The sequence below is a fragment of the Anopheles marshallii genome, chromosome X (genome assembly GCF_943734725.1).
Source record: "Anopheles marshallii chromosome X, idAnoMarsDA_429_01, whole genome shotgun sequence".
In the NCBI taxonomy this organism is placed as follows: Eukaryota; Metazoa; Arthropoda; class Insecta; order Diptera; family Culicidae; genus Anopheles; species Anopheles marshallii.
In genome coordinates this window covers 2,754,067-2,774,400 of record NC_071325.1, presented here as the reverse complement: position 1 = coordinate 2,774,400, position 20,334 = coordinate 2,754,067, and the positions used below count along the sequence as shown (strand labels likewise).

The following is a 20,334-nucleotide window of genomic DNA, read 5'->3' as shown; positions in this document are numbered from 1 at the left end:
CGTGTAAGCAATGCAACCCCAAGTGTGAATGTGTGCGTGTTGCTGGGGGGCAAACGTGGCAACCAGCGACTTTTCAAATCGACTTCGTTCCAAGGCAACCCTGTGCAAAAGCCGTTGCATTGCCGCCTGACATAAACAATGCACTTCAAGCGGTACGGGTTTTGTGGAGTTCGACAAGATGTGTTCACCAAAAATGTTTTCAAACTTCTATTTTGTTTGTTGTGGATATATTCATTGTAGACGTTTTTTTCTTTTTTTAATTTGCACGATTCATTGTAATACACGACGTACGTGCACGTAGCGCGCATTGTTTACATTGTTTAGCACAATGGTTGTTTATTTTATCCGCTGTAACGTACACCTGGACTGTTAGCGGATCAAATTTGCAAACAGCCAACTGTAAATGGGTTGAAAAGGGGGTATTACGGTTGTTACTGATGTAGTTGTGTTTACGTTTGAGAAGTAATTCTCAATTTGGTTTACTTTGCTTTAGGGCCGGTACCGAAAACCCTTGGTAACTGCTGTGATGTGAAGGTTGATCCTATTTAGGGAAGACAAGATACGTTTCTAATAAGGAACGGCATTTTAAGTTATCGTGATTAGGTTGTGATAACATGATTAACTGACAAAAATATCCTAGAGGACGCACGACATTACACGGAACAGTACCAGGATCGAAAAAGGCAAACTAAACTTACATTCTACAATGTTTTTCCTTCAAAATTTAAAAATATGACAAATAATAGTACAATTCTCGCTCATTCATTTCAGTCATACGCAAATAACACTATTAATTTCGATTCGGTTCCAGTTCCATCATGGACACCTTATTTTACAACAGCAAAAATACACCTCTGTGCTCCTTCTCTTTGGCTGGGCTATTTAGATTAGATTTTAAGACATGGCGTAGTTCATTAGGAATTTCTGCAAAAGAAAAAAAAAACATTATACAACTGTTCAACCACGTCTTTATGGTTAGATGGTGCGCAAAATGTACCTTCACCGGTGGGAAGGCATTGGTCAGCGTGAGACCGATGCTTCGCAGGGCAACGGTTGGTACGAAGTCGGTCGTGTAGAGCCGCTGGAGGCTGTGCGTGGTAAGGAGTACCGGTACGTTGTGCTTCAATCGTTGCTGTTCGTACTTGAGCAGCTCGCTGAGGTTGCTGATGCCCAGCCCGGCATAGTTTGCGTCCGCCAGCACGTCCACCAGCGTCTGCACATCACCAAACCCGAGATTAACGCCCTGACCGGCAAGCGGATGCACGCGGTGCGCCGCGTCACTGCAAATGGGTAGAAGAAAGAACGCAGACGCATCAGACGAAGGGTTTGTGTGGTTGACGTTGAAGCTGTGCGTTACCCGATCAGGCAGACACCCTGCCCAACGTAGGTGCTAGTGTGGCCGAGCCCGAGCGGGAATGCAGCACGGGAGTTGGGCAGTTCCGTCTCTACGACCGGGGCCGCCTCGAGCCGCTGACCGGTGGTTTGCTTCACGAGCGTATTGACACCCTTCATCACGTCATCCACCAGCGTGTTGCGGGGCATCGGTTTATGCTGGAGGTAAAGTAGAGAAAGAATAAATCAGTGCGTCTGGGGTTTTCAATAGGAGAGGAAAAAGAAACACGTACGAACGCCGCATTAACGGCCGCAACGAAGGAGTCACCGTCGAGCTGGAGCAGTCGTTTCGCTTCTGCCACACCGGTTGACCACACGAGGGAGCTGGTGTCATCGCTCAGCGGGAGTAGCGCGATCGGTCCGGTCGGAAGGAACCGCTGCCAGGCGGTGACGTTGTCGGTAGGGCCGTTGGCTAACCGAAGCGTTGCCACCACACCCATCTGGTTGTAGGCGAGGGCGAAATTGTGGACACCCATCTGCCGGCGCACCAGGGAGTTGAAACCGTCCGCACCAACCTGCCCGTGAAGAGAGAAGAAGAATGGGAAATTTTACCATTAGCCGGGTTGACCACGCTGGTAGGGATATTGCGCGGTGGAAAAACGGGCATGGGACGTGTCTTAATTATAACAGCTTGACACATGTCCGCCGATCCGCGCAGACATCTTCGTACGTAGCAGCCTTATTTTCGTCGTGCATAGAGAAAACCGGATGTGCGGTTGTTTGTCGCGCAATGCGCAGCGGATACCAATCAGCATAGGCTCGTTAGAATCCGCTGGGTGTCGCTATTACCGGTGTAACACACAACGCCCCCTCCACCCCTAGAACCAAAGCAGTGCGACGAGTGTTAATTAACAACGCCTGCCGATAGTTTTTCTCCTCATTTACGCGGATTGCAAGTTTTTGGAGCACGCCCTGCGCTTAGGGCACATACAGGAGCTGTAGAGCGTCTGTATTCAATTTCCTATACCGCTCTCCAAGCGAAGGAGGAGATCATCCGCTCCCTCCAAACCAATTCCCAGCTAATGGCGGGCGACGTCCGTTTTCATCTCAATTTCACCATTTCCTCCTCCATTAGGCGGCGTGTTGTTGCTCAGAGATTTTTCATCCGAATTCGATTTCCCACACCGTCGCACTTACAACGGCGTCGCGGCGTTTCGGCGTCTTCTGCCTCTAATTGGACAACCGGGCGGCACACTCCATTTGGATCTCATTTTCCCGTACCGTGCGCGGGCGTCCGTGGGGTTGTGGTGGTGTTACCGCGAAACACAGCTAAAAAGAAAACAAGTCCGACCCCGTCTGCTGTCCCTGGCATGCTTGTTCGCACCTTGCTGAGATTCGCGCCGAAGAAGAGATGTTTTCAGTGCATTGCTGTGTGTCTCTTTATCCCCCGATCGCGTCCGCGCGCTCATACATGTTTTTCCCTCCCCCCCTTTATGGGGGGTCTGTGATCTTGCGTGTATGCGCTCTCTTTCTCACCGCTGCTCTCGGTCGGTTATGATTTTTCTCACCATTTCCGCACTGCGGGGTGGCTTAGAAAATGGGCAAACGATCGTCGGGCAGGCTGGAACGGCGGTGGGCAGCAGTCGGAGTTCGGGGGCGGGGTGATCAGCTCGTCCTTGGGTGTCGGCGGGCGGGTTTCTACGGCGTCCGCACGCGAAACCGACGTTCAGTCGGCGCGTAGTGTTTCAACGATTCGGAAGAGGCGTCATCTTCGAAATATTTGGCTCTTTTTTTGTTGGTTTTAGTTGTCTCGCAGTGTGCCCGTACCTGGAAACTTTATAGAGCAGAAGATACCGGGAAACACTAGGTGTATAGGTTAATTCTTCGACAGCCACTTTGTGAAGTTGCGTGTGGGTGTGTGTGTGTGTGTGTGCAAATTTTTATGTAATGCAACTGGCGTGAATCTAAGCTCTGTCCGGTGCCGAACATCAGGTGACGCTCAACTGCAGATCCTTCAAGGCATTTGTGCATCCCACATCAATCAACCAGAGTTAGTGATGCAACAAAACTCCAAATTGGATTACTAGCTAGTTTTCTGAAGAAACTGCTTGGTACTTAGTGTTCTAGAACTTTTCTCTCCAACGCTCAGCAAACCGGCAATAAAGAAGCCGCCACTGTCATCTCGAATAATCGCGGCACTGTCCGGTAAACCCTAGCGTAGATGCGACATTTTTTTTCCAACGGGTGGAGAATGAAATGGCAATATTTTCCCCTCCCAAAAAAAAAAAACACGCCAAGAAGGAAATCATCCATTCTCAACTGTGACACACGCAGTAAATTGGAGGGAGTTGATCGCGGGAACCACACAACGTATGGAATTTTTCCAGGAGAAAGAGTTGGACATTTTTGCTTCCCTCACTTGGTGCGATTGGGGATGAGGATGTTTGGAGAACCCGAAAAGTAGCCAAACAACCGACGAACTCGATATCGGTTGGGAGATTTATGTGTGCAACCCGTGCACGCCCATTAGCGGACACCAATAAATACTGGTTAATTAAACTGTGGTCCGGAAGGAGACTAACCCAAGGGGGAGTACCGTGTAACGCCAGCACGCGCGCAAACCTCAATTAACGCCGGATGCCGAAAATGAATATTTTGTTTACAAATTCCAAACCATACCCCGGTTGTATCTTTCACTTGCGATCCTGAAGCGCCGGATCACGTCACTCTTATTAAGTGAATTGCCTTTTCCTTTACTGAGTGGAATCTTGGAAGGCACTCACAGTGGCAAAGGATTGATTAGATCCAGAACAGTGGGAAAAAAAAACAATTTGCAATATGGGAGGAGCCGGAGAGCACAGCTTTTCAAGTACGCAACACGTACTTATGGGCGATATTGAGAACAAGCGCCAAAGTGCCCGGGGAACGGCAGGAATCATGCCTCACCTGCGGTGAAATTGGTTAGATGCGCGATACGCTAAACAAATCATTCGTTGCCTGCTTAAATAACGCCCGCCCACGCATATCTTGCTGCACGGATTGTTTGGAACGACAAGCGGTGGAGAGATGCGGAGGAGGCACCGCACCGCGACCCGGAGACAATTCTCACAGGAGACTTGTGTATTGTGTGCTCGGCATGTATCAACCTTTGCAAGCATTACAACCACCAGTCCGGTAGCCGCATTAGAGTGTATATTAACGGGGTTGCGTTGGTCTTTGCGCTGCATCACGAGTCTTGCGAGGATGGGCTGCCCACTCTCCGATGTGATACACGTTCTACAGCAGATGACGCTGCTAGGTGGTAACGTTTACATAAACATTCTTCCTCCACGAAACAACTCTTCCCTTCCAGAGAACCACATTGTGTGGCTTAATCTTGATCCTCTCAACCCGCCCGCCCAACAACACCTCCACCAAGAAGGTCACATTTCACGCAAGGGGGAGGGGGAAAGCAAATTCGCCCCCGAAGGGTTACCGGGATCTGTGAAGAATGTGCTCTGATCTCACACATCGCGTGCGCTTTATTTGCCAACAGTTGGAAGAACATTCGCATCCACCAAAGCGGACGATGTTGTTTTGCTTAATTTTTTGGATCGTTTTGTGTTCTTCTGGGGATCTTCTGCACCCTCCCCCCAATATCGTGGGGTGTTGCGCGCTCGCACCGTTTTGGAAACAACACCATTTCCGCTCACTTATTTTTATGCTTTCCACTCAAACGCCGGTTGTTTACTTAAGCGGCATTTGGTCAGCTTCGAACACGATTCATTCACGGGATTAAGCGCAAACGTTGAGTGTTTGCCCGACGCTAAGCGGTTTTCCAGTGTTGCGCACGTCATCGTATCGGGTGTTTTTGTTGGGTTATTGGGTGGTTCGAATTGGAGAAGGGTCACAAGACCTGCACACCTGTACAGTTCGATCGGTTCTTTTAAAGTGAACGAACTTTGTTCGTTCATTTATCGTACTGCAGCTCCACGGTTGAACTTTTGAAATGTAAAAGTAGTTAAACGAACTGTGAAGCAGGTTGAATGATGCACATTGAACGGATTGTAACGCAGGTTGAGCTGTGTGTAACGCAGGTTGAACTGTCTGTAACGCAGTAGGGTCTGCACCCAACCCTAGTTCATGTGTAGTTTCACACTTGATTCATCGCACCCGCACAACTAACTCATCATTCGCACATTTGTATTCTCATTCCAGATTCGGATTTGCATACTTCCAGGCGTTAGTAGGCCATCGGCAACGGCCCGAATGAACCGGCACAGGGAATGGACACGGTGCGCTTTTCAATCATAGTATGAAAACGCTTCACTGCCTAAAAAGCAATGTTTTGCGATAAGTATATTATTCCTCTTGACGCAATCCCGCATCGGGATAGGACAATAAGTTGAACTAATGGCATACTTTCATATGCGTGACACCTGCCTGAGAGCCGTCAAGAGGAATAATAGCCCTATGCTACGTTTGCTCATACCGCACACACCTGCTCTTGCTCTATTCCCCAGGAAAATGAGATGCGCTGGGAGGACGAGTATCGTATGTACTACCAGGAGGCGGAAGACGGTAGTGAACCGACGGACAGTGCCGGTCGCTTCCGGTTGAGCATATCGAGCGAGAGTGATGTCGGTGGTGTGGAGATTTCATCGCCGAACCAACCGCACGATTTCGGCAGTGGACGCGAAGGTCAGGAAGAGATCTGGGTGTACACCGATATTGAGAGTGGATTGAAGGAGCTGCCGGGCGGTGAACGGATGGCAGAGGTGCTGGTGTGTAGTTTGGTACCGCCCAGTGACATCCTACAGGACGCTAGCGAGCAGCGGGATACGGTACTGCTGCTAGCGGTTTGGTACAGCAAACACGACCTGCTGCGAAAGGTGCTCGCACTGGACGGTGCTAATGCGAACGCTTGTGATACGGCGGGTCGGACCGCACTGCATCTAAGTTGCTACATCGGTGACTACAAAGCGACGGAGCTGTTGCTACAGCACGGCGCCAAAGCTCAATGTTGGGATCGGGAAAAGACGGCCACTCCACTGCACTGTGCTGCCAGGTAGGTCTCGACCGACCATCTATTCCTTCTGGACGTGAAGCCTTATCTGATAGAGGTGTTTCGTAAACGGGTTTTTCTCCTTAGCTGCGGTAGTCTGGAATGTGTGACGTTACTACTCGCACAGAACGTCGACATCAACGCCGGCATTGAGAAGCACTCGGCGCTACACTACGCGGTCATGCGCAACAGCAAGCGCTGCGTCGAGTATCTTCTGAAGCACGGAGCCAATCCGAACACACCGCAGGTGTACACGCAGACACCACTCCATGTAGCAGCCGGCCTCGGGTACAGCGAGTGTATGGACCTGCTGATTACGCACGGTGCCGACGCCCGTTCCCAGTACGGTCAGAAGAAGATCACCGCACTGCATCTGGCAGCCTCCGAGAACTATCTCGACTGTGTGCGTTTGTTGGTGGCAGCCGGCGCGAATATTGATGCACGCAACCGTGACCAGCAGACACCGCTACACCTGGCCTGCCTGTCACAGTGTCACGAAACCGTCACGTACCTGATCGCCCACCGGGCCGATGTACATGCGGTTTATCGGGATGGTCGAACCGCACTGCACGCCTCGATCGTCAAGGAGTCCCGCTTCTGGGACTGCACCTTGAGCCTGCTGAAGGCGAAGGTGGACGTGAACCGCGCGGATAACTTCGGCTACACGCCATTGCACATTGCGGCACTGAACGAGTTCAGCACGTGCGTGTACATGCTGATCGAGTACGGTGCGGACATTACCGCCCGGACGAACGGTGGTGTGTCGGCGCTGTCATTCATTATACGCCGTACGCCGGAAATTATCCCACGGTACGTGGACAAGCTGGATTCGGCTATTAGCGTGAACAGCATACACGAGATCGGCGATGTGGACTGTGAGATACGGCTCGACTTTCGGCTGCTCGTGCCCAACAACGACCGGGGCGAGACGGAACTGCTGCTCGCGTTTATAGAGGTCGGCCAGAAGCGCATTCTGAAACATCCACTGTGCGAAACGTTTCTGCTTTTAAAATGGCGTCGGATTAGGAAGTTTTTCATCTTCAGCCTGTTCTACCATGGGCTGTTTGTGCTGCTGTTTACCGCGTACGTGCTCGGGGTGTATGTGCAGGATTGCCGGGCCGATCACTGTACCACTCCACCGTACATACCGGCCGTCGGGTACATCATCATCCTGTTCAACTTGGTACTAATGACGAAAGAAATCTTTCAAATGATGCACGGTTTCGTTAGCTACGTCCGGTACTGGGAAAACTGGCTTCAGTGGAGCATCGTGATCGGTATATTTCTCTGCACGGTGAGAAACTGCAAACGACAGTCTGCATTTGCATCAGTTGTAATGCTCCTGCTTCTTTCCAGCACAACACACTGAATGAATCGAACGCCATCATGAACTGGCAGCATCATGTGGCGGCGGTAGTCATTTTCCTGGCCTGGCTGGAACTGATGATGCTAGTCGGCCGTTTTCCCATCTTCGGGCTATACGTGCAAATGTTTACGACAGGTACGAAAGGTTTCTCGAACCACACTCTGTCAGCGTTGTGCGTGGAAGTGGTTTCTTCGTAAAGTATCCGTCGTGTTAAGATTTCATGCTTCATATTGTTGCTGTTCCACTCAAAATATCATTCCTTTACAGTGGCGGTAAACTTTTCCAAGTTTCTGATGGCTTACTGCTGTCTGCTGGTTGCGTTCGGGCTTAGTTTCTGTGTGCTCTTCCCCAACTATATTGCCTTCAAGGAGATACCCCGCTCGCTGCTTAAAACCATCGTTATGATGGCGGGTGAGCTCGAGTTCGAGGACATCTTCTACGGTGAAAATTTAAAAATTGAATATCCCGCCACCGCACACGGCATGTTTCTTGCGTTCGTCCTGCTGGTGACCGTCATCCTGACCAACCTGCTCGTCGGTTTGGCCGTCAGCGACATTCAGGGGCTGCAGCAGTCGGCCGGACTGGACCGGTTGTCCCGCCAGGCGGAACTCATCTCCCGTCTCGAGAGTCTCATGTTTTCACGCCTTCTGCGCAAAGCGCCGATAAGAATATGGGCGATCTTTCAGAAGATAGCGCTGTTAAAAACCTCCCGCTGCCGGTTACACTTTCGTGTCAAACCGAACGATCCGCGGGAGAAACGGGTAAGGGTTTGTTCCTGTGCAAGTTGTTTTGGGCAGGTGAATCGTATACTCCACGCCACTAAAACCCACTATATATCTTACAGATTCCACGGGAGCTTATTACCTCCATCTACAAACTGGTGGCCGAGCGGCGCGAACGTAATCAATCGATAAGGCGACGGCGAACCTACCGCAACATGCAAACGTTCAACAACTTCCTGCTGGACGAAGTGGACACGGCCGCCGTCACATTGCGCCGGAAGCACTTCAAAACAGTCAACAAAAAGCGCACCATATCGGACAGCCCGTACGGTGGAATGCGTCCGGACACGATGCCACCGATAGTGCCGGCACACCAACCCCCAACCGGTGCATCGTTGAAAACGCTCGAAGACAACCAAAAAATCATACTAAAACGATTGGACGAGCTGAGCAAAGACCTCGATATAGTGAAAAGTAGAATAAAAAAGCCCTGAACAGCAACGCACGAGTAGTGTTTTGCTATTATTACCACTTACCAGTAGATCACACTTGAGCGTTTCACCATCGGCAAGGCGCACGGTGCTTTTGTCTGCACCGTCCCGCATCAGCTCACAGGTGGCAATTTTGGATGAGTAGCGCACACGTACATTCGGTACGCTTTCTAGCTGCCGGTAGATGCTGGCAAGCAGCACATCGTTTTCTACTATCCAGGAAATGTTCTCGGAGAAGTCGTCATAGTTGAAGGTGATCAGAGCGTCCGAGCAGGCGTCCCATACCTGCATCTTGAGTACCGGCTTGACGCGCGTTTGCTCAATTTCCTGCCAAGCGCCGATTGCCTTCATGAGGCGATACGTGCCCTTGCTGATTGCTGACACCCGGTTGCTGTATTGTGCAGTGGATGGTTGCTTAAAGCCGGGTGCCGCCTCTAGCAGCAGGATGTTTTTATTCTGCAGTCGGCTATTTTTACCTACAAGTACAGCAAACACAGAAACGTTGATTAGAAGCCTCCCTTTTCTAGGTATACGAATCATTTGGTGTCTTACCGAGAGCGCAGGCTAGTGCTGTTCCAACCATTCCACCACCGGCGATGATTATGTCGTAATGCTGGTCATTTGCAGTGTTTCGTTCCGCGGTGGTGTGCCATCTATTGCTGGACGTCGACAGGGCACACCATTGCACGGTACAGTTCGGTTTAATTGCATTCCGTTGGGAATATTTTACCAGAGTTGTGCACAACAGCCGATTCATTTTCGTTTCCGCGTACAATAACAAAACGCACCGCAAGAGTTTGACAGCAACAACGGCGTGTTTTGACAGCTCGCGCTAGGAAGCGAAGTGGGGATGTAGGAGCTGATGACAGCACACGATAGCAATTGCCGTGTGGCGCAAACATAATACCAAACGGAATCGCGCTCGTGTTGCACTGCTTGGAGCAATTTAAAATCACAGAACAACTGAAAGAAAGAAAACCCGTATAATGCGTCAATAAGAAACGCAATATTATGTAGACGAGCTACTGCACAATGACATGACAGCCATAAAGCGCCTTATCTTCCTGTGTCTACTAGTGCTTGCAAGAGTTATACAATTTTAAAACAATCCTTAGCTAATGCAGATGTACCGAGGGCGTGACGTCTTCTGGTAGCAGCTAGCAAAGCCTAAAGTAATGCTCTTCGAAAACCTACGCCACCGATACGCTTTATTTAAACCAATAAAGGAAATTCCGGCCATGCGCCGGAATGTGCTGCCAATGCCAACCGGTATGACGCACGTTTGCCTTCGAGCAGGTTTAAATCTTACACCTCGCTGTGTGAAGTATTGGCAGTTTGCCCCTTACCTGTCGTCAATTTCCTATCGGTATGGCGTAACGCTTAAAGCCGATTAAATCCATAACCACAAAACGCCGGACGGGCTCGTTTACTCCGCCGTGCCTGTGCAGCCTTTGCCAAAAACGTCCCATAATTGATCGACGATGGGTAGAAAAAAAGGCCAAAGGATACCCAAGACACCGCATAAGAACAAATGAATACACACAGACATGTGCACTGCTGAGGGGCATTACGACACTTTTAGCGCGACACGGTGGCGTAACGGTCGCTCAGACGCTCAGAACCATCACTTTCACTAGGGAGTTTGGCAAGAAACGTGCCTGAACGTCCGAAACACTCACACACCGGTCTCACGCAGGCGGCTAGTAGCTGACGATCCGCACACCGCGGACAAGCTTAGTATAGTGAAAGCTGTCCACCAGGGCACACATCTACCCAGCAGCACCGGCGGCAGCAGTGGTTAGTAGCAGAAGAAGTATTCGCAATGATGGACAATGGTGACAATAAGGCGGCCGAGCCGCTGTACGCACGGGACGCCGAAACGGCCGACGGTGGTGTGTTTTCCAAGAAGAAGGAAGATCCCAAATGGGTCCGGGTGATCGTGGTGTGCATCTATCTGTTCACGGTGTCGTTTGCTGCGCTGCTCCTATCGCTGTACTATATCTTCTTCTGGAACCCGAAAATTGAACCGTACGAAGATGACAGCCCCGAGCGGTTAACGGGGTGCGATCAGGGCGACTAGCGGATACCTTCCGGTGCGGTGCGCAACAAGCAACAATCAATCCATCCAAATGTAATTGCAGTTAGTTAGTTTTAAGGTGAGTTTGCTCTTTTGGGTCGCTTTCGCGGGGAAAACCGGGGAATTATGCAACGCTTCAACGGTCATTGGACAAGGTCTTCAAACTGGTACTTCCGATACCGTTGCCGATAATAGGATTAACGGTGTCCACGTTACATAAAACATGGCTCTGATGTAGTTACCAGTGCGTCGAGCACAGGACATTACGTTTAAATATATCCGTCCAATACCCCCTACGGTATTCCATTACGTAGATTGTCTTTCAAATTGGTTAGCAAACAACGATTGAGATCGATCTAGCTTTATTACCAGGCGAGATTCCCACCTCAACGCATGCCGGTGCTGTAAAAGGCAAGCGAGTGTCCTCGCTGTTAAAATACCTTTTCTTTACTGAACCTTCTAAAAATGTATTGTTTACAGTGCTTTTTTTGTGAACTTTTCAATAGAAAGCCTTGTTTCGAGGTTATCGTTTGACAGAACACGCGGTACAAATATAATGCCACTCACTGTCTACTACAGAGCAATTAAAAGTAATGACATCATCAAGTTATGCGATGCGCAGCACTTGATCGTACAGATTCGGACAAGGGAGAAGAGATCTTGGGGTATAATGGCCCAAATCAAGTGTCTATGTTTATATTGGCTACATTTGGTTGGGAACCAGATCCAAAAGGTGACACAAGACTCTTATTTTGATTTGATATGGAGTGGTCTTGTTACTAGAGTGTCTAGGAATTCTGCAATAAAAAGTCTTTCATATTGGCTACACATGGTTGCAACTACAGTCAAAAGATGCCATAAGACTCTTACTTAAATTGGATTTGGTGTGATCTTGTAGATTGTCAAGGAATTCTCCAATAAAAAGTCTTCCATATTGGCTAGCCTTGGTTGCAACCGGAGTCAAAAGATGCCTAAAGACTCTTATTTAGAATTGATTGGGAGTGATCTTGTCACTAGAGTGTCTAGGAATTCTTCAATAATAATTCTTTAACAGCTTAGAAGTAACAAATTTCTTGGTCAAAGTAAGGAATAAAAAGTAGAACTGAGACACTAAGATCTTCCTACACAGAGATGATTCTGATGAAAACTTGTAATCTTAAAACTTATTGGTAATAAAACTCTATCGTCTAGAATCCAAATTCGCTTATCCGCTGCGGTAATTCATCAACAAAGCATAACAACAAAAAACAGAATATTCTCCTTGATAACCTTTGAATATTCTCCAAGTGCTAGACATTCAGGGATAACGTACCAAACTCTCTCGTTCCCTCTCGCAGCATACACGATGATACAAAGGAAAAACTCCATTTTCCACACAATGTGCATTGATTGCGGGAGTTTCTACCTTCCGTTTCTTTGTTTGGAGAGAGCGCACGAGAAAGGAGAGAGAGAGAGAGTAACCGGTTCACCTCGTTGTGGAAAATCTGGAGCATATTTTCCGTACTTGTACTAGTGTGCAACCTGGGAGGGAATGTTTGGGCCAGTTGAGCTATAGGGGGACAGCGTTTTTTGACAGCGACTAGAACAAAGTACAAACCCCGAGCCGTCGGTTGTTGACTGTTGTGGGGAGGGGTGTGTTTTTTTTTATTTCGCATGCGGAGCAATTTCCCGTGTATTTCCCAACGGCTAATAACGCGCGAGGCGTGGAGGTCGATGTAGTGGCTGCTGCAGGACACTGGTTGGCGGTATTTTCGTTTTCTTTTGTTGCTGCTTAGTGGTGTTACCATCAAGTGGCGATGCAGTAAACGCAACATCCACCGAGGATGTAAAACGTGTGCACCGGACGCGGATGATCCACTTCACGCAACGTTTTCCGTTTCGTCCATCAACCAAAACCCCGTCAAACAACGGTGTCCGATCGGGGACACGGGTGGAAAAAAAAACAAAGTATACACGACTAGTTCCCGGCCGCTCCAATAAAAGGCAGGAGGAAGGTTGTGGGCAAAACCATATGCTCTTTATACGGCCCCGAAGCGCAAAAACGTAAAATGTAAATTTATTACCATTAGGAACAAACATAAAACAGATAGAAGCAGTATCGTGACCGCTTACAGTTCCACTGCATCGACTGGGTGTCGGGGGGTACGTGCCTCCTGTGTGTGTGATTGTGTTTGTTTTCACCCACAATATTGTCTATAAAGGGTCGAGCTCGTAAATCGTTCTTCGGCGAGGGCAGCGCCAAATGCATTTCCCGCTTCGAGTTCAAAGCGTGCGCCCGTACGTCTCGATGCGGGAAGATTCATTCCTCGAACCATAAATTCCAGCGCGCAATTCCAACCCCCGCTCGGTGAAGGCATATGAGTGAGTGCTAATAAAATCTGTTCGCGGCAATTGGTGGACTGCAAGTGATGGCACAAACGCAGACAGCAAAAAAAAAAAAAAAACGCATGTGGAAAATAATTAGCTTCCTCTCATCGCGGCTATAAAGTTTGTTGCGGTATGCTTAACCTAATTCCGGTGCTACTGCAGGGAAAGGGTGCATATCCCTAATGACGTTGCTTTTACGTTCAGCTCACTGACCTACGGCATATTGAAGGACGTGTGTGTTGGTGGTCCTGTCTAAATGTGCACTGTGCGTGTGTTCTTAATCATTGTAATCCATTTATGGAACGGTAGCAAATCAACGTTATCTATCAATTTTCTTCTATTAAGAGCTCCATTACAAGAGTGCGAGAGAGAGAGAGAGGGAGATAACAACAGCCACTTGGAAGATAACACACTTATCTCGCAGCAAGGACAAAATCTAGGGCAAGCGTGAGGACGAAATACAACAAAAAAAAAAAACCCCACGCAAACAAACAACATTGCCTTCCATCAGCATCCACGCAATTATTGGCGATGTATATGTGTGTGTGTGTGCGGAGGACCTTTAGCTAATTTTCCATTTTTATTTCCATCAGCGACCGCGCTGATTCGATGGTTTGGGGAAAAAAATCAATAACTATTTCCACGCGCGCCGTACGTAATTAAACGCACGGAACGCGGAGCAAGCTTCCTGCGCGGTACGAAGGGAACAGACGAGTATGTAAGTGATGGTAACTGTTGTGATGTAATGAATGTTTGCTTTGCGAATTGAATTTTCGCAGCATTCAAAAGTTATTTTAAAGCAACGGAGAGTGAATTTAGCAAAACGGCATCTCTCTCATGGTGTAAAAAATATTTCGTTCAGTATTATTGTTTCAAATTTGGCTAGCTGGAAATGAGTGAAAAATGCCTTTCGAAGCACCTCAAAGGGGGTTGTAAAATAGCTCTCGTAGCGTTGGGAGTATACGCAATTGGAAAATAGCACAGCACTCTGCCTTGTGTAGAAGGGGGGGCACGGGTACACAGTTTAATGTGTTTACATTTGCTGTCACGTATGGAAATCTTAGACCTATATGGCGGGAATTCATTTGTTCAGCGCTACGGCCAGCTCGAAACGATTTTAAACATAGTCCACACGCGCTCATTTATCTTCCCGTACACCGGATGCAGTGGAAAGCAAGTAACATTGCGGTTTGCGTGTTTAAAGACCTAAAAGTATAACAAACAAAAAAAAAAAACAATCAGATTTGTTGGAACATATTTCCTACCACAGCCCGATGCGATAGACGGGAAAGCTAATACTCACCATGAGCTACACGGCGGAAGAGAAAATTAAGCTCGCGGGCGAAGACTCGAAGGATCGACTGTACGAGGCGAAGCAGAACCAGAAGGCGATACGCATCCTTACGGTAGCGGCGTACGTGCTGTGCGTATCGCTTGTCGCCATCATGCTGTCGCTGTACTACATCTTCTTCTGGGATCCGAGCACAAACCCGATGCAGCAGAAAACGCAAACGATCGGTTGGTGGCGCGTTTCGTGGGACGGGGGAGCGACGCATCATTTGGGTGACGAAGCGAATTAACCTTTTTTTCGGTTTTGTTTTGCCTGTTTCTGTTCCATTCCTCCGCAGATACCCTTATCATACCGGATCACTTGGCAATACGGTTGGCGAATCGTAGCGAGGTGCCAGCGAACCGCTTTTTCCACAGCTTCTACCAGCATCTGGTGCAGGATCGGGTCGTTAAGATTAGGAAGGAGGTGCAGATCACGGAGTCGACCAACCTGACCAGGCTGATTGAGCTGTACCATCAGCAGCAGCAACAGTTGCGGCAGCGGCATCCGGAGAAGTGGCCCCGAAAGCACGGAACCGTCGGTCAGCTGGCTTACCAGGTGCAATCGGAGCAGCAGGGTTCGGTTAGTGACGGTCCCCGGCTAAATACGGACGAGGACGATGGTAGTGATGATTATGAGCAGAGCGGTAACTACGAGCTGTACTCCAACCACACCACCATCCAGCTCGATGCGGACGAAACGGAGCAACAGTGAGGTGAAGGAAGAATACCTTTCACCCAACCAAAACAAAACACACAAATGAATAACCTGCACGGCTTTGTGCACCCGGAAAGTATACAGGATTAGAACGCCCCTTATAAACACACACACCACTGTACACCATATACAGGAATTGCGCACACGTTTACGATACGATTTTAATGCACCACCACGAATTGCCCAACACCGCTAGAATGGCACCGCAGGAAGGAATTAAAAGCGTGTGGTAGATTGAATATTGATCAGCAGAAAGTGGGGTTAGTTCCCCTGATCCTGGGCACGGATTTTCACGCGGCTGCCCAACGAATTAGAGCGGAGAGTGTCGCGATTACGAGATCACTAAAATTGCTACTGCGCCGTCAGAACCGTGTCTGGGGTTTCCGGTAGGGGAAAATGGTATGGGAGTTAGTAACTTTGTGGCCTAAACGATTAACGTGTGTACTCTAACCAAATATAATACGGTTATATCCCGCCTCCTTCACCTAACTATTCCATCTATTACTTTGGTGCTATTTTGTAATCAAAACAGCATCTTTCCGCTGTTACGGTAGTTTCGAGCTCATGTGACTAAGTTGGGACCATATCTGTACTTCATTGAAACTGAACTAAAGAGGCTCTCTGAACGGAAAGTCTTTCATAATTGATTTCATCTTGCAAACGTTCTAGATAGTGGGAGTTACGGAACTCCGGGAGGGACAAATTTGTGTTCAGTATCAAACATTCGTCTTGGTCCGTTTTTAGAGCAAGTGTTTTAAGATATCATACATGATAATGATTCGCTACTTCCTAACATTATTGATCTGGGACTTGATATTAATACTTCAGGGTACTGGCATCTCCGAAGATTTAGTAGATTGACTGGAAAACCCCTGTAATGGTTCCATCTTTGCCACTTTGAATTCGAACACCCTTGTTAGATAATTTCTGAACAATACAATTTTATCACATCCGGTGCAGTTACGAGGCATACTAGGCACCAAAATCAAAGGGGGTGCATCTTCTTTACAGGGTGATGAGTTTGTTTGAAAAAAATAAAATAAACTCTTGCAATAAGATGAAACATTCACGCGAAGATGCACCCACAACCGGTTAGCACCACAACAGAATGTTTTTTTTTATCACGAAGATATTTTAAACGTGTTAACGATAGTACCTTTTACGGTAGCGAGCAGCAGCAGAACCAGTGTATAGAAGGATGCCATTTTGCTAGCTTTGGTTGTAGTGAATGAAGACGGTGAGGCGGGGTTTGATTGATGCGGATTCCGATTTTGCTCCGCGACGGCACAACACACGGCTGGCTTGTATTTCTATATAGTCTATATACAAATACACAAATCGTATCTCTGGTCAACCAACCCCAGCAGCTATAGTCCAACCGAACTAGTAACCCTGGTAAATTTAAATATTTTTAATATTTGCTAAAACAAAACAAAATAAAATAAAGTGTTTGTTTCATTGTTTTTCTTCGTTCGAAACACGCGCATTCACACCACAGAGGTGTACAAACTACTGTGCGGCGGGCTGCTTCTTTCCTCCTGTAGATAGCAGATTCGCGTTGCGCGCACTAATCCTCCTCGTCATCCAGTTCGTCCGCTAGTGTGCCACTGTCGTCGATCAACTTTTTGAGGCACTCCTTCATCGACATCCGGTCCAGATTGCACACCTCGCTGAAACTCGCCTTCGTTAGCTTGCTTGCCATCCTACGCATCCTTTCCTCCTTTATGAGCTTACGCGCGTCCTTCAACCGACCGTTGGATGTACTCTGTTGTTGATGGGAAGCAGAATGTTTGATTCGTTCCGCTGACTTTAGCGCCTCATCGTCCGCTTCATCCTCTTCGTCGTCTATTGCTGCGCTCGGTTGATTGCTGTTGTCCGAGCGGTCGGTAACCTCCTTCCCATTAATAGACCGAAGCTTCGGTAGCGGTAAAAGGCCAGATCGTTTGGAATTAGTCCGAAAAGCTGCGTTTTTGAAGAGGCTTCGTTTCCGTCTTTCCGGTCGCTTTTCTTCGTCCACCGTTTCTACAATGTTGTCCTTAGCTTCATCATCGACTGGCACTGTTTGTTCTTCGTCGTTAGTTTCAACATGCTCCTCTTCTTCCTCGTCTGCCTCTTCATTCGCTTCTTCCTCCTCATCCTCGTCTTCGTCATCCTGTTCGGTACGAGGCACGGTGGGTTCGTCGTTCGATATACCATCCAAGCCACCTTCCAACATGGACGACCACCGTAACCGATCGCTTGCGAGATCATACCGGCGGCGCATAATAAAGATGCACGGTTTGGTTTTAATTTTTACCGGCAGCACCGACCGGTACTGCAACCCGATGCTGCTAAAACACTCGACAAACTCGACGATTTCATGCGTCTGCGACAGGACGCGCATCTTGTCGGAATACTTGTCCTGTGCCTCCGTTAGCAGATAATCAAACCGGTGCAACATTTCGTCGTCTGGTCGGAGGTTCTCCAGTTTGCTGTAACTGTACGGAAAAGCATTAATTTAAAGACAGACGGAATCACGAAACACGAAAACGTACGTCCAGTCGGGATTAATTTGAGCGAACCGCGAAACGCCACTTTGGGCGGAGAGATTATCGATGTGGACGGATACGTTCATTTCTCCGGCTGCTAGGCGATGGAATCTGAAAGTGAAAAAGAAACTTTGTTTTAGTATAATACATAAATGAGAAGACATCACCGAAAAGCCATTACCTGGAGATGGCTACACCGCCGGGATAGTTAGTACCGGCCACCAGTAGCAGAAACATCGTGAGCAGTGTGTTTCCGAACAGATGGCCGATACATACAAACGAAAGGAATTTGTTCCACAAACTCTTCTGTCGATTAAGCCACCTAGAATAGATAACGGGGGTGAGCAATTGTTTAATACTTTATCGTTGTATGCCAAGGTGAGTAGATCTTACAGCCGATTACACGCACAGGCGGCAGCCACATTAAACAGTGGAAACACGTAGATGATGAACCTGAGCTCCTTGTGCGGCAGGCAAGAAAACAGAAGTACAAACACCACAGCAGGTACCACCAGTGACCGGATGCGTGTCTCCAGATACAACCCCAACGGTACAAACACGATCGAAAGGCCCATCGCACGGGGCAGCGCAGAATACACGTACCACAGGAAGGGCGATGTGCCCCATTCGGAGCTTTTGTTCTGGATGGTGTTAAACCAGAACACTTCCGCTTCAGGCCACAGTAACCGACGCCAGAAGAAACTGTCGACGGTGATGGTAAGTGCGATTAGAAACACACCGGCCGGTATGGCAGTACGCAGGAACACTGGCAATGAGATCCGCTTGTAGTAGATATCGTACAGCAAGTACAGCCCAAGCAACATCGCAAGTTCGGCGCGAAAAATTATGATCGCAGCACCGGAACAGCAGATGAAGCGTTTGACGCACCGGTTTAACCAAAAGTCGATCGCGAGCAGCACGAGCGGTAGGGCCATTATGTTAGGTAAGGGCCGGCTCATGTAGAACATGAAATGGAACTGGGTGGCGGTGATCAGCATGAACCAAACACCGACCGTAACGCCAAACTTGTGAAGAATCGTCACCTTTAACCGGTTCCAAGCAAACACGACCGTGGCGGCAAGAGTAAATCGAACTATAATTAAGATAAAAGAGAGTAAGTCGGTTATTTTGTGAGGGTTATTATAATTCAACTGTAGAAAAGAAACACATCCAAAGGAAATACCTGCATATTGCATCCAAAACTTGTTGATCTCGAACATTTCGAGCAGCGTTGCGATTGGCGTCACCAGGAACGTGATGAACATCGGTGCCAGAAAGGTGCGTGGCACCACGCCCGGAAACTCATGATGATCGTACTGCAATTGAAATCACATTGGTTTCAGATATTAGACGTCAGCGCCGTCAACATTTTCCCTTCATAATCCTGCGTACTCACCTCGGTAAGATTCGTCCGGTGGTAGAGTAGATCGTGGATTGCCTGCAGGTTGAAGCTTTCCTCAACCTTCGTGAATGGTGTGTACACGCAATGGGCCGCTGCAATCAGAAACACCAGCAACGACATCGTCCCCACGGTGTTGCTGCTACCTGGACACGGACATAGAACGCACCGTTGGTTGGAACCGATCGGTTGTTAAGCTACCCGTCCAGGATACAATCCTTTTTCGTCACGGAAACGTTTTTTTCCTCCCGTTGCGTTCTCACTTTGTTGGCTACTGTGTGTATTTGTATTGATCGGCTGCTACTGCTGATGCTCCCGTACGGTGACAAGCGTTCAAATGTGTCGTAGCGAAGCTATTTTTACTAGCAGAACACGTCTAAAATAAACTGCGACAGGCGCATAAACGCATGGGGCTTGACCGCCTTTGGCCGTACGGTTGCGGCCAGATGACGATTGGATGGAAAAGGGAAAAAAACATAACTCACATTATTTAGCCAAAACACGTCATAGCTATGAATCCTTTTCGGGGCGATTTGGTTGTTGTTTTTGGTGACGAACGTTGTGTCTTTGCTTTCGGCAACAAACTAGTTGCATTACACCGATTGCATAAAAAGAAGTTGATTGGTTGATGTGGCACGCGATACGCGGGGAGTTGCGCTGGAAGAATAACAGAAAAGTATTCCCAAACGCAAATCCAATTAAACGCGCGCAACTAACGATTGGTGCAGTGGAAAATATTCAATTCCAAGTCGTTGGAAATAATAATAAAATGGTACACAACGTACACCTTACCTTTGCAGTAGTGGGAACCTGGCGGGTTGTGCGTGCAAAATGGGACAAAATTCTTCTAACTGAGCTCAAAATAAACACCAAAACAACAAAAATACCGGACCGGTTGATTTTCCTCGCCGGACCAGATGTCAAACAGGAAACGTCAGCGCCAGCAGCTGATGGCGTCGAC

The 20,334-nt window shown here is 48.3% G+C and overlaps 4 protein-coding genes across 4 annotated transcripts; 2 read left to right on the top strand and 2 right to left on the bottom strand.

Annotated features, from left to right (window-relative positions):
- Positions 1-894: 894 nt before the first annotated feature.
- On the bottom strand, positions 895-9,712 carry LOC128713816 (ubiquinone biosynthesis monooxygenase COQ6, mitochondrial). The gene is made up of 6 exons (XM_053808688.1): positions 9,508-9,712; positions 9,001-9,431; positions 1,626-1,907; positions 1,358-1,551; positions 998-1,280; positions 895-924 (listed from the first exon to the last, which is right to left on the bottom strand). Exons 1-6 carry the CDS (start codon positions 9,710-9,712, stop codon positions 895-897), a joined length of 1,425 nt encoding a protein of 474 aa, XP_053664663.1.
- On the top strand, positions 5,598-8,958 carry LOC128713805 (transient receptor potential channel pyrexia). The gene is made up of 6 exons (XM_053808677.1): positions 5,598-5,624; positions 5,835-6,379; positions 6,464-7,670; positions 7,733-7,877; positions 8,010-8,503; positions 8,587-8,958. The coding sequence occupies exons 1-6, from the start codon at positions 5,598-5,600 to the stop codon at positions 8,956-8,958; spliced, it is 2,790 nt and encodes a 929-aa protein (XP_053664652.1).
- A 4,991-nt stretch (positions 9,713-14,703) lies between the features above and the next one.
- Positions 14,704-15,443, top strand: LOC128712547 (uncharacterized). The gene is made up of 2 exons (XM_053807443.1): positions 14,704-14,917; positions 15,028-15,443. Exons 1-2 carry the CDS (start codon positions 14,704-14,706, stop codon positions 15,441-15,443), a joined length of 630 nt encoding a protein of 209 aa, XP_053663418.1.
- Positions 15,444-17,013: 1,570 nt separating this feature from the next.
- On the bottom strand, positions 17,014-19,496 carry LOC128708849 (probable Dol-P-Man:Man(7)GlcNAc(2)-PP-Dol alpha-1,6-mannosyltransferase). The gene is made up of 6 exons (XM_053803834.1): positions 19,371-19,496; positions 19,158-19,290; positions 18,368-19,067; positions 18,156-18,296; positions 17,981-18,085; positions 17,014-17,923 (listed from the first exon to the last, which is right to left on the bottom strand). The coding sequence occupies exons 1-6, from the start codon at positions 19,494-19,496 to the stop codon at positions 17,014-17,016; spliced, it is 2,115 nt and encodes a 704-aa protein (XP_053659809.1).
- Positions 19,497-20,334: the final 838 nt, after the last annotated feature.